The following is an 18,635-nucleotide window of genomic DNA, read 5'->3' as shown; positions in this document are numbered from 1 at the left end:
ATCAATCACAGTAATGAGAGCAGCAGAGGACAGAGGAGAGTTCAAAACAGTGTTAAACAGGAGGATGTTCAAATGGTTTAACAAACGGTTCATTTGGTTTCATTCTGCAAATTATGAATGAAAATCTGCTATTATAAGAGATTTCATGAATCAATTCTAAACCTGCTTTATTAATGCTATTTTACCTTTGAACTTAAAATGTTATAATAAAAAGGGATATATTTGAATTTAACCACTCCTTACATAAGCTCAAGTACACCCATTTAATAACTGAATATTTTATTATTGATTTAAAAAGGTGAAATATTCTGATTAAAAATAGCATAAATGTTTCAGAAAAATGTTTAAGTGCTTCCTGCTGAACAGTGCCGATATACAGCTGCGGCAAAATTAAGGGTAAGGAAATAAAAAAAAAAATCTTATTTTCCCATAAAATGGGACCAAGCTATATCGCCATTGAATGAACCCTGATATATTGGAACTGTCACTTATTCCTCTCACATCGTGTGAATGTAATAAGTTCAAAAAACAGGAAACTGCTACAAACAAAAAAGCAGAAACATCAAAGAAAGCAGAATTCTTCACCAGTTATCAGGCAACCCACTATATTATGCACCTATGTGCACCAATGAAAATCTATTGAGCCTCATCAAAATATCAGGTCACAATGGGCAGTAAATAAAATCTGTGGGACTTGTGTCCTTCCAAACTTTTTCCGATACATAATTAAGAGACCATTTCTAAATTATTTTCAGTTTTTCTGAATTTACTTTTTATAGGTCGATTTTCAGGTCAAATTATTTTTGTTTCATTCTGTGAACTGCTAACTATATTTCTCCCAAATTTCAAATAAAAAGATTGTTTCTATTTGCATTTATTTGCAGAAAATGAAAGATGCTCTGTATTTTTCAGATCTCAAATACTGCAAAGAAAACAAGTTCATATTCACTTTTAGATAATACAACACTGACCTTTTCCCGAATACATGTACAAATAATAAACGTATTTTTTTATAAAATAACCTCGCTTTTTATCAAAGTTTTTAAGATGTCCGTCTTTCACATTGCTGTCACTCCTGAGATTCGATTTTGTTGAAATTTAACAGACACTTGACTAGATTGGCCACAACACATCAAGAATCGCTTATTAAATAAATATTTGGAATAGTCTCATGATTTTTTTCTGTGGCTGTATACACCAAACTCTACAATATAACACTCAAATCCCTATTTAAAGAACAGTTTCAAGAACTTTCTCTTGTCCTTCAAGTACATTTCATTTTAACTTTCAAGTACATTACGATGACACACACGCAGTCTCTTGTGTAGCCAGCATGTGCTAGCTAGCGCAACAAATGGTGGCACGTTGTTAACCTTTTAACCTTAGTAATAAATCTGCCACTTATGAAGAACTCTAACTGCCATTAAATGTAAAAATCGCAAAGACGTGAACATTCCAATGAAAGACACCAACCAGATACTTGTTTATCCAGTCTAACATCAGGGTACACAATATCTCCATATCCAAAGGTAGCTTAACAAAATATGTGACACGCAACATACTGTCGCTTCTACTTACTTTAGGCGGCGCCTCATCTGAGCCCCCTGAATCCCAGGACATGGGAACCTGTCTTCTCATCTCCATACGGCTGCGCTCCTCCTGCTGAGCCTTCTCCTCGGCGAGGATGGTGCTGCACACACACCGGCAGACAGTGTTATCAAACACCATAATTTTGATCGACCAGCTGACTGTATGAGACCTATGGATGCTTTTTATATCCGGAGCAGTGAATAAGATGACAGAAGTTTCCTCAGCTCACAAGCCCCCTTTTAAAGTGGGGAGAAACGACAGCTTCAAATGTCTGTAAGAACGGTGAGTAATAATTTCAGGTTTAAAAGACATTTCCAGCATTACGTAATCGGTTGTGAACGGAGGAGTCTATATGCTCAAAGACAGAATCAAAGATATTTTCTGTCAGTCAGCATGACCAAAATCGACCTTGCATCATTCCTGCAATGCTACTGTATTAATCATTTGAGACAGCCGGGCGTCATGACAGCCCGCAAATCATTATGATCTTTGTAATCCTTTTATCATATGTTCATATCGTTCCGGTAACTCAGTTGTGTGGTAGCGCAATACTTTTGATTCCTAATGAACACACATACTTAAAATGTACATGGGGACGTATACATTTTTAAGATCCTCTTGTTGAGAACTGTAGACCCCTCTCCACAGCGTGGCCCCTAAATCACATTTCAATGCATTTTTAAACTTAAATGAATAAACCTTTGAAAGTCAGCACTGATCTAAAACTCACCACACAGCCTAAAGGTTATCAATATGCAAAGATCCTACCTGCCGTGGTGAAGTTTCGCTCTCAGAGGTGACTACAGGGAGACAAGAGGTGCGAAAGGCTGGAGCGTGAAGGTCTTAATGACGTGAGAATGCGAGCTGCCTCATGGCCTGACTCTCAGAGAGACTATTTCTGGAAACTCTATTATCTCTGACAGAGCCCACGTGTGTGGATGGAAGGGTGAGAGAGAGACGCAGGATAAACAGAAGTGACACCTGTTCAGATCAATCCAGACCTCCAGTGCTCAGGACAACCAGAGCTTCTCCACAGCAGGCATAATAAAACTCAACCATAAAGGTTTGGGACGTCAGAATCGAAAAGATTTAACTGTGTCTAAACTTAATAAAGCTGATGAAAAGTGTCATTGCAATGCTACTGTATTGACTGTAGGCTACTTGATGTTATCGAAACTACACAACCAAAAGTTTTAGAACACACACTTATTGTGTCTTTTTTCAACACTTTAGCAAAAACTATCAAAACTATGGAACAACACAAAGGGAACTATGAAAATTAAGTTGGGACTAATAATCAAAACAAAACTTTTTTAACTTGTTAGTCAGTGTTGTCGTTTTTTCGCCTATAAAGTTTGCAGAAACGTTCTTTTGTATTTTTCAAGAGGCTTCCTGGGGTGAGATGCTTTTAAACAATACTGAAGAAGTTTCCACCTTTTCGGTATTCTTACTGTCTGCTCTTTTTATTTATGCACACAAAGTCACTAATTTCAAAGATTATTAGAAATATTTAGTTTGTTATGAAAAAAAGGTATATATGAGCACAATTATATTTCTGTTTTTAGACATTTATTTAAGCATCCACCTTCAGATCAAAACCTTTATTAATGAAGGAACATTTTAAAGAAAAATCATGAGACATTAGAAATATTTAACTAAAACATCTGACTGGTTGTGTATAGGCTATCAGTGATGATAAGGTCCATTTTGTACATGTATATTTTACAGATCGAATATCATCCTATGTCATGCATTCTGACACAGTAAGTCAAACTAAGTCACACGTCTGTGTTTTTTTGGGAAATCGGCGTGTACGTGCATAATGTACAAAACACGAATGGATTTATGTGAAGATGTGTTGCTTGCTCTTGCTGTAGTTCCATCCCACTCTCCCCACTAGTCTTACCTCTATCAGCTCGTGTTTTTCCGGAAATCATCCTACAGCTGTATCTCTCTTTTATACATTTGATCAAACTAAATACTCTACAGTAGTATTGGATGTGTCATATCCTTGAATAGGCACTCAAGATTAATTTGAGATTGGCAAAACTGCCTGTGATATGCGATCTTTAAGTCAACACTGCTTAATGAAACTTTTTATCAAAGATTTTCTGAAGAAAAAAAAATTAGTTGTAAATGTTAGCAAAGCAAAAAAATGTAATGATAATTTAAAACTAAACAGAGCTAACAATAAAGTGTGTGGTCTAATGTTAAAACACATCAATGCCCCTTATGACTGGAATACACTACAAGACTTAAAATCTGAACGGATTCTTTTTTTAAACTAGACATCATACATTTGCAGACTAAAGAGCTAAAGTCTAGTAATGTATTTTTGCCTGTAACTGCTCAAGATTTACGTGAACCACATCGATTTGACATCCTACCTAAGCCTCTGAGTGTCTGAGTCTGAGCTTTCGTCTAATGCTGAACTGAATTGGGCAGACTGTGATAATGGTATCTGACCTTTTTGTATGAACTACACTAAAGCAATGATCCAGAATGAGAAGTTCATACTGTACAAACAATATTTCAGTTAAAAAAAGTGTATTTTGGCATCTCAAAGTCGACACTGTTTGACTAAAATTTGCTAAATCAATCTGTGGGCATAACATCATCTAACTTCTTGAGGTTTAACACCGGGAAGCTTTTTAAAGAGTATTAAAAGAGCGTTCATCTATTCAGGGCTCTTATCGGCTGCTTTTTATTACTTGGTCCATGTCATCCATTTCAAAAATATTTTTTTAGACATTTCTTTATTAGAAAACTAAACTTTATATGTTGGCACAATTATATTTTTGTTTGACAAAAGTCATTTTAAACATTTAAGCATGCACAAACCGCATTTATGATGGATTAAAACAACCGTTTAATGTTCATAAACGGGACGTTCTTTTAAACAAACTTCATCTACACCAATTATTAGAGTACACAATAAAGACAAACCACAGTTGAACTTTACAGCATTAGATTAGATTCATTATCAACCACAAGAGGATATTGGCTAAACCAGAGCCCTGCTTATTTTATTACGCTTCTAGACAGTGTTAACAGTGCAAATATTTACAGGGTTTCATAGAAATGTGTGTTGTAATTGAATGTACAGCATAATTAAAACTGGGAGAAAAAGAAAGAAAGACTCTATTTCTATTAATTCCCTCCTGTAAACCCTATAGGAAACTATTTGATACGGCATGCTTGCCTCAGTGTCCATCTGATACGTTTATCTATAATGCGAGATGACATTAATGTCCAATGCTGCCAAATCTGTTTTGAATGAAATAGAAAACATGGATGTTTTTGCTCAAGGCAGACAAGATTATTCAGATTATGAAGCAATCAGAGCAGTGATGATCTGTCATGGAGTACAGGTGGGTTTTATTCCATTTGTTTGCAGGTTTACTGGAACTGACTGCATGTGTGGACACGAAGAGACACTTTGGAAACTCAATACTATTGTGTATTGAAGGATGCTTTCCAAACAGCTGCAGAGAAACTACCCATCAGACAGTATGTGTGTGCACGTCTACACGTGCCTGACTGTTAAAAACAGATGAAGACTGTGAGGTGTGTGAGTAAGGGAGTTTGATTTTTTCATTGACGCAATTTCAACGTCAGACTTTCAGACAGGAAGTATCATAAACAGGCTGTATGAGGCATGACTCAGAGATTCAATTTCTTGACTCTAGAAATGGACATAAACTGGGATTAAAGGGATACTTTAGCAAAGAAATTTGTTTCCCCATGTTTTACGCACCCTCAGCAGGGCTGTACTTAAACTTTTTTGGTGCAACAGAGGTTTAAAGTTTTGTAGCACAGGCCCAAAAGGTTGTAGCACAAGTATAAAACGTATAAAACGAGTAACTGACGAAGAACATTAATGTTATATCTGGGTAAATTGCAAACTTATTATTTAGTTTTTTCCCAAGTTCCATTTGCCTGTAAAATTTTTCCTGAGATCTTTGTTTTCCATTATTTTACTATAAAACAATTAAATATACGTACACATACTGTAGCACGGAAAATGTGAAGTTGACGTCACGCCCTAAATTGCATGTTGCATTAGTGCCGCCATCATGGGAGGACCATACTCCGCTGCTATAACTGTTTTGATATGTACGGTTACTTGTTTTGTTTGATATATGGAGGAATTGAAAGTGAAAGAACCATGGGGTTTTCCTGAAGGACTCTCCGTAATGCTATTGCAGTTTTTACCATAGTTATATTACCTAATCAAACAAGAAAATCAAAACACTGCATTGAACGCACTAGCAGCGATCCTCCTAAAATGGCGCAACATTTGACACGCCTTGACGTAGCTTCACATTCACTATACTATTCGATTATTTACTAGGGTAAACTGCAGTAAAATTCCTCCATTTGCAGATACAATAGTGTTTTTAAACTATACTATGGTAATTATTAGTTTAGTAAATAAGAGTAAGTATACTATAGTGTTTATGTAGCTTATCAATTTACAACTAGTATACAAAGTTTCCCGGACAGGGCTTAAGCTTAGTCCCAGACTAACTGAAATGTTAGAGGCGTCTTAAGCGGAAACAATTGAGACTGGCATATCTTAAAACATATCCGTGCGATTGTTTTGACCAGTAATGTTTTTTGTAAAGTATGGCACAATGCATGTGAATACAATTTATACAATTGTACACTGGCAAATGTATTCCTCGCACAGACAGATTTTTTCGTAGCATGTGCAATACATATGCCACACTGTACAGCCCTGCCTCAAGGCATCCAACTGAATATGACTTTCTTCTTGAAGAATAATGTAGTCTGAGTTATAGTACCACGTATCCATGGATTAACGTGAAAGTTATTCTTCTGACTGATTTTTTTTCAGGCCATATCATATTCCTCCTTTTTTTACTATTTTCATTAAAAAAGTAAAAATTCCTTGATTTTTAAGTTCCTATTTTGGTTTATGTAGTATCCAACAACAAGTTTACGTACATAAAATGTGTAAAAACACTATTATTTTATCATTATAGGCACCTTACTAAAAAATGGTATCGGTGAATCCCTACTATTAACAATAATATCCAACCTGTGAGAATTTAACTAATCTGAGTTGCCACAAACCAGCCATCAAATATTTAACCATCAACTCCAAAAACAACATTTATAGAGCATTACAGCGCCCTCTACTGTTGCCTACAAAACTCTTCTAGACTCACAACACTACCCATTCTTCAAGTCTGAAATGTGGCGAACCTCAACCATCATATTCAAAGTCTCAAATTCATATCAGACAGAGTAAAATCTATAATAAAAATTGGTAACTTTGTAGCTTTTGTGAAGATCTCATCATACACACTTATGAGAACTGACCTTAGTTGTGCTTTGAGCTCATTGAATCGAGGTCTTTTGCTGGGGTCGTATGCCCAACACTTGGTCATCAGACTGTAGAGGGTTGGCGGGCAGTTGGGCGGCATAGCCAAACGCTCACCGTTCTCGATCCGTCCAATAACATCGTTATTCTTCACGCCCTGGAAAGGCTTTACTCCGTACATCAGGATCTCCCACATACACACTCCTAAACACACAAACAGAGTCGATTTTCATCTCATAGACGCTCTGACAAATACAGATTCAACTTCAGAACTATCACTTTAAGTCACAGACATGACTTATGGCTCATTTTCCAAACAATTTAAGCTCTCAAATGGATTTTACACATTTGGCTAATGGAAAGTGTTTGTAAGGATCACAGAAAAAGACGTCTGAACATGCTCTGTCCTGAACCCAATGTGGAGTTTCTGCTTCTAAGAGGGAAATTCAAAGTAATAAACATATGCAACACACAGTCTTTCTTTCACTCTCTCACTTACCAAACATCCACACGTCGCTAGCTGAGGTAAAACGTCTGAAGTTTATGGACTCTGGCGCCATCCATTTAATAGGTAGTTTTCCTTTAGAGGCTGCAAAGTGAAAGAGAGAACGAGACATACGATGGTAAATGCATGAACAGAGGGCTTTACTCCTGTTTTTTTTACTTAATGTTATTCAGTGATACATAAAGCAAAAAAAGCACACAGTAAATTGATTGGGTCGTTGCATTATACCGGTATTGTCAATAACTATGATATTAATAGTAAATATTGTCAGTAACTCTGTGATCTGGTTGACACTCGAACATAGATGATGTTGAAGTATTCTACAGTATATAAAGTGTGTTTAGACCTTTATAATAAGAGCTGTCTTCCATGTATCTAGACAAACCGAAGTCTCCCAGCTTCACACAGTCTGCTGAAGACACCAGAACATTCCGTGCAGCAATATCCCTGAAAAACAAAAGCGTTACATAAAAGTGCTGGCTGGATGGATCTTTCAACCTTACATCCAGACTATATCCAGAGATAAAGTCAGTTTGAACCGTTTGTAAGTTACTGAGAGGAGGTGATGTTTGGACGGCGTGTAATCTTACCTGTGAACAAAGCGTTTGCTCTCCAGGTACGCGAGGGCTGTGCTGAGCTGGTAAGCAAACAGGATGAGTGAGGCTAAATCCAGACTGTACTTCCTAATCTGAAGAAACGATCGCAGCTAGAAAATAAAACAGGAACATTTCAGACTTTGATTATAAGTAAACATAACTAAACTAAACACTTCACTCAAATTCACTACTAAGGGAAGAGTCTGGCCTCCCTGACATTCAGAGCTGGATTGCCGGACACAAAACCAGCAGTGAACACTAGAGGGCGTTGGTGTATAATTCAGTGACAGGACGCTAAAGCATCGGTCCTCTATCATCACCCAACCTGTATGACAAATATTTTGAAATGCAAAGGAGCTGTCATGTTTCAACCAAGCATGACTGCCCCCCCGACTTTCAATGTACTGTATGAACACTAAACCATGTTTTGTGTTTCAAAGAAAAAGTCACAGTGAAAAGGTTTTTATTGAGAGTGATTAAACAATAGGATTTTTATGTTTGGGTGAACTGTCCCTTTAAGAGAGTTTAATTTCTTTGTTAAATTGTATACTATGACTACCAACCTGTCAATCATCCATTTGGCTAAAACAAGGGTTTAAACTTACAAGCAGCTTTGGATAATATGCTTTGGATGTCAACATCATTTAGTTATTACAGCCGCTTGACTAAAACAACCATAAACGTTTCAACTGGTCACAGGAGACATGTGAGAATTGTTTTTACTGCAGAACCGAGTGTAAACAGGACTTTAGGTCGCTGCGGGACTCTTTTATAAAATAAATCTCACTTGTCATCTTCAGCTCTTTGGCTGGTAACAGTCTGACATCAGAAAGCTCTATACACACAAGATTGAATCATCTGGGTACTGTGACAAACTGCCACTGCTAGCAATCATTTTTACAACGCTTTTATAGCCATTTTATGAGACAAGCGGGATTGATGGATTTCTCCAGCTTTAAGCTTGGCCTCATCTCTTTGAATAATGCGCGTTTAATGCAGTCACGTCCCCTTTGAGAGTAGCGTTATCTCCGCTGCGCTGATTTAAGACGTTGGTCCCCATCCCCCAAATAAAACAACGCAAGTCAGTATACAGCTCACCTCTCCCAGCGTGCACAGCTCCATGATGATCCACACAGGGTTTTCCGTAATGACTCCGATCAGCTTTACGATGTGCGGGTGATCGAATTGTCGCATGGTTACTATGGGAACGGAGCAATCATTTCACACTGAACATAACTTGTTATGATAAATAATATTGCATTTGGCTTGTGCATTTGAATTTACAGAAATTCTACAATGCATGTCTCTGAAAACCGTGTCCTTTTTGTCACTTCCATAATGCGTGTGTATTTTCTGCATCTTAAATAGAAAACTAATATTTTTCTGATGTCTGGACTGTCTTGGTTTAATATAGGTAATAAATCCATTCTCTGAGAGTTATATTTCAAGATTCGACTGCAAAAGTCAAATCCGTGGAGCTGGATTTGCCCATAGATTGAACCCCGACAGAAGGCTGCGGGATATCTGTGATTTGGCACTTACATGCCTCCTGGAGGAACTTCTCTCGCACGCTGTCCGAGGTGCAGTTCTTACACGTCTTGATTGCCACAGAAAGTGTAGGGTTCTCCTGATGTCAAAACAAACATAAACAAACCTCAATCACCTGACACAGCCAGTCTTTCATTTCCATACTCATTTTCTATCTTTAACTTCAGTATTTTGTTCGAAGGTGCAACACAATAAAACCACACGTATCAGACATTTAAATGCATATACAGCACATTCATATAGAAGTTTATAAGCTTACCGGACATATGTAGATTCCTTGGTGGACATCTCCAAACTGGCCCTCTCCTATACAACGGCCCAACTCGATTCTGTCTCTCTGGATCTCGTAGTCCCGGGCTGAAAGACAAAATAATTTCACAGTCATCACACATTCTATCTACTCGGTTACACAAACAAATATGTACTAAAAGACATGCAATTCTTTCACCCATATAACAGTTTACCGATATAAAATCCATACCATACATCATCAATCAAAAAAACGAAACTGAAAAGACATTTTCTATCATCACTGAACAAGCCCTCTGAAGATCTACATACCACAACCATTTTAAAGCATCTTCAGTGTAACCTGAAGATGTCTATAAGTTTAAAAGAACCCCTCATGTTTGGAAGTCATAAGTAAATATTCAATCACGTGAAAAACACAGGCAGGCAAAAGCAAAAGCACACAAACACAGAGTTTCAAGCATGTGAAGGGAGTGAAAACAGCAGGAGAAACGGTTTTACCTTCATCTAGTCCGTAATATTCTGTTGTGCCAATAACGAGAGAAAACAAAATGGCAAATATAACACTGGACAACATTAACGGTCAATTATTTCCTTTTCACAATGTGAATCCCTTTAAATCCTTTTTGTTTACACAATAATCAAATGCTAGTCCATCTTATTCAGACCGGTTTATTCACAGTTGTAGGTAGAACAGGTTTACAAAAAGTCCTGAAACAATGCTAGTGGAAATGTCCCTACTGAGATGCAGGCAGACAGAAAGAAAGAGATGAAACTGAACGTTATTCTAGAGTTCAGTTTCTAATCTAAACAAACAGCCAAGCAGAAAGCGACACCGACTCGAGGCGGTTTCGGGAGTTTCTGAACCGGAAACGTGTTTACAATATAAAAAGTTAACAATATTAACAACTGCACTATACATGTTAACATTTTCTTTAGAATAAAGCTTATTATGATATTCACAGTTTTGTCTAAGTGTCCATCGCCATCAAGTACAATATATTACGACTATTCAATGAACTTTCCAGCATTAGCTTACTTTCAGCAGTAAAATAAGCACCATAAATGAACATATATGAAACAAAAACTCGTTTAAAAGCTAATTCGCTCCGAGTGAAAGGAATGTTAAAGCACCATAATGCTGATCTTCGATCAGTACAAACTAAGACAGAGATACTCACTGGAAGGCATAGTGTATGTGTCCTCTTCATCTATAATCTCTGCGTAGTCGTCTGTTTCTGAAAGGGAATAAAGAGTCTCTGTAAATTCAAATACACCAGCACCCTCCCAAAACCAGCTCATCCCATCTCCGGTAAAACACACTCACACACCTTCCCAGTTAACCCCCCAGTGCTATGTTTAAAAGTGTCTCTGTGTCTTAGCGTTCAGCTTAAGCCTCTATAGTGTAGGAGCTTCATTTGGTTTAGATCGCATGCACACAGCTGTGATATCAGAGTTTAGAGCAAGTACATCGGGCTGAGAGGGGGAGCGTTTTTCCAAAGCATTGGTGGTGTCATTGGAAGAAAAACAGATGAAGTCATGGGTAACTCTGCAGCTATTGTGTCTATCCTGTCGAGATTAGAGGAAAAAGTTATAAGCCAAAGATGTTCTGCGAGGAATGTGGTGAAAATCAACAGATTCTGACAGCTCAGACAACTCCCAAGTGCAGACTACCATGAGCAAACACTTTCGCTCTCACAGCAAAAGAAAGGGATGTGTGTTTTTTAAAGATAACCTTTAGCAGGCGATGACTAGTTTCACCAGATCATAACAACCTCAAAATTCCATTGTATGATATTAGTGCAGGAGGTCTCGTGTGCAACTAGACTCCTTCTTTTTCTTGAGTTCACAGGACTGTAACATGAAGGTTCAAGATCTGATGAAATCTGTACTTGCTTCCAGATGTAAATGAAATCAAAGGTGAGGTTTTGTTGCTTTTAGTCCACTGTTATTACTGTAGCTGTGATGCCATATATACGAATATACAGGTGTACGCGTAAACAGTAAAATACTTAATAAACTCTATAAACTTAACAAAAGCTTATAATGAACAGTTTTTCTCTCTTGGAAAATACAGATGACTTATCTTGCACTACACAATCCTTTTCTTTAATACAACCTGTAGGAAGTAGGAAACTATGATTCACAGCTGTGACACAACAAAAGCTTATTTAAAAAAGGGAATGAGCTGTCAATATGTCCCTCCCAAACTTTATTTCAGTGCCATAAGGATAGATCAATTTATTTTATTACAGCTAAACACTAAAAAAAACAACATATTTTGTCCTCTAGGGGTTAGTTTATGCTGATATAAGCCACTTAAAGGGATAGTTCACCCAAAAATAAATTTCTAAACTTATTCGAACCTGTTTAACTTCTGCAGGCCACAAAAGATGATATTTTGAAGAATGTTTGTAACCAAACAACACTGACTTCTATTGTATGGATTCAAACCCACAGAGACATTTCTCAAAATATAACCTTGTGTGTTTCACAGAAGAAAGAGTCCTGTACAGGTCTTAAATGACATAAGGATGAAACATTTGGGGGGATTGTGAAATATCCCTTTAAAGTTCTTTTTGTATGCACTAAAATCTCTATATGTGTTAGGTGAAGATGTTCAATAGCACTTGTGTGGCAGTCATATTAAAAAAGACTTTACCATCACCAATATCATCTGTGGATCCAGGCAGCATGCAAATGATTAAAAAAGTAGGGAGAGAAACAGAGCGAGAAATAAATAAAAAAGCAACAGATTAATTTCTTCATAACAGATAAAAGCACTGAGAAGAGGCTTATAGGAAAAACTATTTCATGGCTGTTACACATTGCGATAAAGCAAAGCCCCAGACCATTATAACAAAAGACAGAAGTTACTGAAGATCGTACTCTCATTCCTTAGATTATAGTGAATAAGCATGGCCAAGCTCTCTCTCTCTCTCTCTCTCTCTCTCTCTCTCTCTCGCTGTATCATAGTCACACAAACCTGCTTGAAAACTGCGTAAACAGATCTCACTGCAGATAAATGTGAATAAAACCAAGGAATTGGTCATTAGTAGGAATAAATTAGATTTCATGGAAGGAAAGAACCTTTGGAAGTTTTAAATATTTAGGGACAAATATTGATTGTAAATTGACATTTGTCGGAAATGTTGAGTGTTTTAGTGTTTATTCGGAGTTTAAAACATTTGGTGCGAGTCAACAAATTTTAGAGATGGTTTTATAAATCTTGTTGAGTGTAACATGGTTTGAATACTAGAATCTGCGTAATGAGTAGAGGGGATTTTGCTACTGTCATGTCTTTGATTTCTTTGATGATGTTGAAGGTATTTATGTGGTGAGGCCAAAGACAATTTTCCAAAACACTCTATAAAATCTCTCTCTCTCTCTCTCTCTCTCTCTCTCTCTCTCTCTCTCTCTCTCGCTCTCTCTCTCTCTCGCTCTCTCTCTCATAGTGCGCACAGAAGTGTTTGTCGGTGTCTGCCTTTCTCTATGGCCAGACTGTGATCACAAAGTCTGTTTTTGGTACTCCAACAGTGTAGAGATAATCTGCCACATTGTATTTTCTGTTTAGGGTCCGATAACATTCTAGTTTATTTTGTTTTTTACTTTCCTTTATTCTGATTTAGGTTTGTTCAGTTGAGCCAGCTGGCAGATGGGACTGGCTTTAAGTCTCAGCTCTTGGGTTTTAAGTGCTTCATATTGAAGTGTGTTAGGAGGACTTGAATTAAGTTGTGACCAGAATTTGAGAGAATGTTTTTGGATGTGTATTATCAGGGGGTATCTACCTAATTCAGCCCTGCATGCATAAGGTGGTGTTATCTGTCTCTCTCTCTCTCTTGGTCTCAAACACACACACACGCACGCACGCACGCACGCACGCACGCACGCACGCACGCACGCACACACACACACACACACACACCTGAAGGTGCAATTAAAGTGTTATTGTTGAAGGTCAGGTGGAGTTTTAGAAACCATATATAAACCACTGCTGAGATCTTCACAACGATTAAAAAAAAAAAATCTATTACAGTAAACTAGACTGATATTATCAAGATTCTTATGTTAAGTATCACCACTGCAATCATCTTTCTGCTCTATGATCTAGAATAAAATTTATAGAAAGACTGTTCACTTCATCTGAATATGTATTATTGAAAGATGCGTTTATTTAAAATATATGTTCTGTTATACATAAAAACAATGACCTTGCCATGGTGGCATGCTTAACCAACTGAGCCAAACAAACAAGTGGGTCTTTTTGGCACGAAACAACATTAGGTGATCACAAAATTTTGAGACAGCAAAAAAAAGAAAAGAAATGCAATACATTCATCGTTAATGAAAATCGAAGGTCATGTCACAGCTTGAGATGTAAGAGGGCAAGACTCTACCTGAAACCGAGATGGTTTTGGCTCGAACTCCTTGTGACCGTTTTTCATGGTTGGCTGATCTGTATGACAGAGGTTGAAGATGATGAATAGTGTACATTTTCAATCAAACTTAATCCCAGCGTGACCTTCTCTACATCAGACAGAACATACTGATCCGTAATGAAGCCACTGAGCCGGGCTGTTCCATTACTGTGTGCAGGGGAGATAACAGATGGGCACCCACAATTAGTTTTAATGACAGTTGGGCTGGGGGTCAGATTAGTTTAGAGGTACGCTGAGAAATTCAACATGTTTGAGCCAAAGACGCCAAAGGAGCCAGAACTGGGTGGTTAGAAATTGATGTTCCCTATTGGAAAACTATAAGAAACGGTGCTAATGCACAAATGAGAGAGAACACGATCAATTAAAATGATTTAACTTTTTCATTTTAGTGGTAAAAGGGGGCACTGTTTGCATCCTAAAAAGGTCAATGATAAAAACAATATGTATATTCTTTGAATTTTATGACCTACCTTGGAGCTTTTGGGATTGACGGAAGAGCTCTTTCTCCTTCTGTTAAAACAGAGCGTTCCGTTTATATTAAATGTATATACGTGACTAAGTAACAAGAAGATGATTATTAAAGTGTTAGTTCACCCAGTCATCATTTACTCACCATTGTTATTTCAAACCTGTTTAACTTTCTTCTGCAGAACACAAAAGAAGATATTTTGAACAATGCTGGGAACCAAACAACACTGGCCCCCATTGACTTCCATTATATGAACACAAAACCACTGCTACATTTCTCTAAATATCTTCTTTTGTGCGCCACAGAAGAAAGAGTCATAAACAGATTTTATGTGACATGAGGGCGAACAAATAATGACAACATTATATTTTTTATGTGAACTGTTCCTTTAAGCAGTTTGGACCAAACCTACTTTCTCAGTAGTGTGCTCACAAAAATCTTTCATTTTAATTGGAAGTTAGTGACTTGAGGCAACGGTAAAGCACAATAAAATAAAAAACCAATAGCAGAGTGATTTGGTAAAAGTGAGATTGCGTCATGTGATGATTTGTGTTCCGTGGACTCACCTTTCTGCACACGGACGATGAAAGAGGACGATGTTCCGCTCACCAGCCTGCAGTAACCGTCAATGAGATCAGCCATGTTCTCCGCTGTGTTCAGCGTTGTGGTTGTTACCGTCAGAGGCTGGAAAGAACACACACACAAACAAGATTACATACTAATAACAAACAAACAAACACAGTAAATGAAACAAGATGAGTGTAACCTCAAGTGCACCGGCCACATCTAACTGCAGCATTCCCTTCCTTTCTCGCTCCTCAAAATGGATGCTTTGCACCTGGGTGAAATTGGCCAAGTGTGTTGGCTGCATAGACGGAGAAAGATAGACGTTAGCCAATCAATGAATTCCTCTACCCGTCAATCAAAGCATCACATCACACTACTTACATTTGAGCCTTTGTCTGTCAAATAACTGATCCCCTCCTCAGGGCCGATGGCCAGTTCCACTGATATCACCCAACTCGACTGCCACACACAACAGCAGAAAGTCACTCAACTGCATGTTCATATCATATCTATTTTCTTTCCATAAATGAGTTTTGCACAAAAAGTATTAACTAAAATATTAGTAATGGGGTCAGTAAAGATGTTGGCAGGGCAATATAAGTACTGAACAACTGGTTCAACAAGACCATCAGGAAAAGATCTTTACTATCGGGCCCTGTCTGCTTTACTGCTCTGCATTATTCACAAATACAAATGTATTCATTTGGCCAACAGGGGGAACCGTAGACCAGTAATTAAACCAAACTAAATCACCATCAGTGCAAAACCTGAAGACCGCATGTCAATAACTGGTGAATTAATTGCATTTTAAAGTCCAAACAGAACAAAAAGTCGCATTTTATTTCGACTCACCCCGAGAGCACATTTAAAACACTCCTTGTCAAATCTGTATATGGGTGACAGGATCTCGAAGAAGTTGAAAATGCACTGCTCATCGTTCATATTGGCAAACTGTTTAAACGTCTGCTGGATGAATTTACGCAGCGATTTGGCCTGAAAAGACAAAACACAACATGACACTGTGGCTCTTTAATGCTTCTTTATTGCTTTATTACATTAATTTAACCAGTGTAGTGAGTTTGGTTCTTTGCTACACATATACCGTTGAAAATGACGTACTTTACCTTTAAGAATACTTTTTTTAACATACAAGAATAATGAGGATTGCGTTGTTCAGAGAATCATTTAAAGGGATAGTTCACCCAATAATGAAAATTCTGTCATCATTTATTCACCAGCAGATTGTTCCAAACTTTTATAAATGTCTTTCTTCTGCTAAACACGAAGGAAGATATTTGATGTCAGTAACCAAACAGATCTCATCCCCCATTGATTCCCAAAGTAGTTATTTTCCCTACTATGACAGTAAATGGGGGATGAGATGTTTGTTTACTTAAATTCTTCCAAATATCTTCCTGTTTTCATCGGAACAAAAAAATGTATACAGGTTTGGAACAATCCTAAATGCTGACAGAATTTACATTTTTGGGTGAACTATCCTTTTAAGTGATCTAATGGCGCAAAGTGATTTCCTAAAACCATCTCTGTAGAACGATGATGACAAGTCAGCCCATGTCTCTTTCTTAATTGGGAAGCTTAATCTAAATTCCAAACATTAAATCAAATTATGCACACACTTTTAAAGTATTTATTATTCTGAGATGATAATTAGGTCATTCAAATCAGCGTCCTCTCGTGAAGAGCTTTAAAATATGCGCGACGCTAAAGGATCTTAATTAAAAACAAAGGCGGCCCATAACTCTCTGTTTTCTGACACGGGCTTTGGTTTCCGTGACAACCAATGAAAAGGAGGCGATCTCAGGCTGCTCTGGGGTAGAATGAATATACAGGGGAAGAGCAAAACAGAGCGATCGCGACAAAATAAGATCGTTACAGAACAGAGAAATCCCTGTGGAACGAACAAGAGTGCCGAACGGCAATTTAACGTCTCAATTTATGATGCAACGAGCAGAAATGGAGAAATAAGCGTCACCTCTAGGAGCAAAACTTTAAGTATTATAAAATAAAACCTGACGTCCACTCCAAAAAGTACAGTATTACATTTATTGAGTAGATAGGTCAGGTGGAAAAGGAAACTGGCTCTCTAACAAACTGCATGTCATTAGAACAGTTTCCCTCAGTTCATCCTAAGAGAGACAGAAAGAGCAGAACTGGGTCATAACATCTCATGGGTCTGAGGGCATGGAGGAAGCCAGCAAGGTAATAACATCAACATTTCTTCAGATACAATAAATAAAGAAGATAAACATTCAGGTCCAAACCTAGAAGAATTATTAATGAAATACAAACTGGTTGCTAGACCTCTCTTAACATTTAAAATTCAGCCGCGGGAAAAATTAAAAAAACATTTCAAATGTTTATTTTAATCAGCATTTTTAGATGCATTGTGGCCATTCCAGTCTAGTGTCTGCTGAATTTCAACAAAACATGACCTCTGGAGTGACATTAAGTCATCCAACAGCAGTGTGAAAGAGTGACAGCATGACAAGACACATGAAAATTGCAATAAAAATGTTGGTTATCAAATGAAAAATAATAATAATTTTACCTAAACACATATACCTATATTGTATATAATAAATTCAGAAAAAAAAGAAACAAAATGAAAGATCATTCATTATCAAACGTTACTGTTAATTTTTTTCCACGGCTGTGTGTTCATTCGATTTTAACCGTGATTTATAGGTTCATGATGAAACAAGAACAATGTAAGAAGGGATTGTAGGAGCAGCAGAAATGTCTCATTACCTTCACTGAGTCTAATAAACTCTTTGGAAAGAATCTCCGAAGACCGACATCCTTTCTGCAGGGAGAGAACACAGAAAGATATTCACTGTGGTCTTAAAACATCAGTTCACGCAAACAATTCTGCCCACAATTAATCATTAAATCCACGTCGTGCCAAATGTTTTAAACTAACCATGTTAAAAGTCAAAATGGTTAAACATTTTAAAGAGAAACATTAGATGTGGGTCCTCGAGTGATGGAGACCCTGCCCCAATGCAGGAGATAAGCAAAGATCAATTATACTTTACTATAAATAGATCACACAGGTTTCAGAGGGCCAAGCAAAACGGACTAGTTATTCTGACCCATATACACACATCTGAACGAAAAGATGTAACACTATTCACTAATAGTGTTACATCATAATTCAACAGTGCTCTATGACACACATATAAGAGCCTGATGACTTTTTAGTCAAATAGATTTTACACAGTGTCCTACTAACCAGGCACAGTGTAACACAGCTACATGCAATAAAGGTCTGTCTTTCATGTTAATCCAATTCCAGTTTAAA

The 18,635-nt window shown here is 37.4% G+C and overlaps 1 protein-coding gene across 6 annotated transcripts in view; it reads right to left on the bottom strand.

Annotated features, from left to right (window-relative positions):
* The window catches only part of ptk2ab (protein tyrosine kinase 2ab), a 48,876-nt gene that overhangs the window by 10,595 nt on the left and 19,646 nt on the right, over positions 1 to 18,635 (bottom strand). For 4 of the 6 annotated variants that reach the window (XM_079468599.1, XM_079468600.1, XM_079468596.1 and 1 more), the window contains 16 exons: positions 18,083 to 18,137; positions 16,166 to 16,306; positions 15,695 to 15,772; positions 15,513 to 15,611; positions 15,313 to 15,430; positions 14,748 to 14,787; positions 14,236 to 14,294; positions 11,020 to 11,076; positions 9,849 to 9,946; positions 9,584 to 9,668; positions 9,140 to 9,240; positions 8,036 to 8,151; positions 7,792 to 7,892; positions 7,440 to 7,529; positions 6,940 to 7,144; positions 1,579 to 1,690 (listed from right to left, as the gene is read on the bottom strand). In XM_079468599.1, coding sequence (XP_079324725.1) covers positions 1,579 to 1,690; positions 6,940 to 7,144; positions 7,440 to 7,529; positions 7,792 to 7,892; positions 8,036 to 8,151; positions 9,140 to 9,240; positions 9,584 to 9,668; positions 9,849 to 9,946; positions 11,020 to 11,076; positions 14,236 to 14,294; positions 14,748 to 14,787; positions 15,313 to 15,430; positions 15,513 to 15,611; positions 15,695 to 15,772; positions 16,166 to 16,306; positions 18,083 to 18,137 — 1,555 coding nt within the window. Of the gene's footprint in view, positions 1 to 1,578; positions 1,691 to 6,939; positions 7,145 to 7,439; positions 7,530 to 7,791; positions 7,893 to 8,035; positions 8,152 to 9,139; positions 9,241 to 9,583; positions 9,669 to 9,848; positions 9,947 to 11,019; positions 11,098 to 14,235; positions 14,295 to 14,747; positions 14,788 to 15,312; positions 15,431 to 15,512; positions 15,612 to 15,694; positions 15,773 to 16,165; positions 16,307 to 18,082; positions 18,138 to 18,635 lie in introns of all 6 variants that reach the window. The other 2 variants (XM_079468597.1, XM_079468598.1) reach the window with 1 other exon arrangement.

This window comes from Barbatula barbatula (genome assembly GCF_947034865.1).
Source record: "Barbatula barbatula genome assembly, chromosome: 12".
Lineage (NCBI taxonomy): Eukaryota > Metazoa > Chordata > Actinopteri > Cypriniformes > Nemacheilidae > Barbatula > Barbatula barbatula.
The sequence above is the reverse complement of the archived record's forward strand: the minus strand, read 5'-3'. Positions and strand labels throughout refer to the sequence as shown.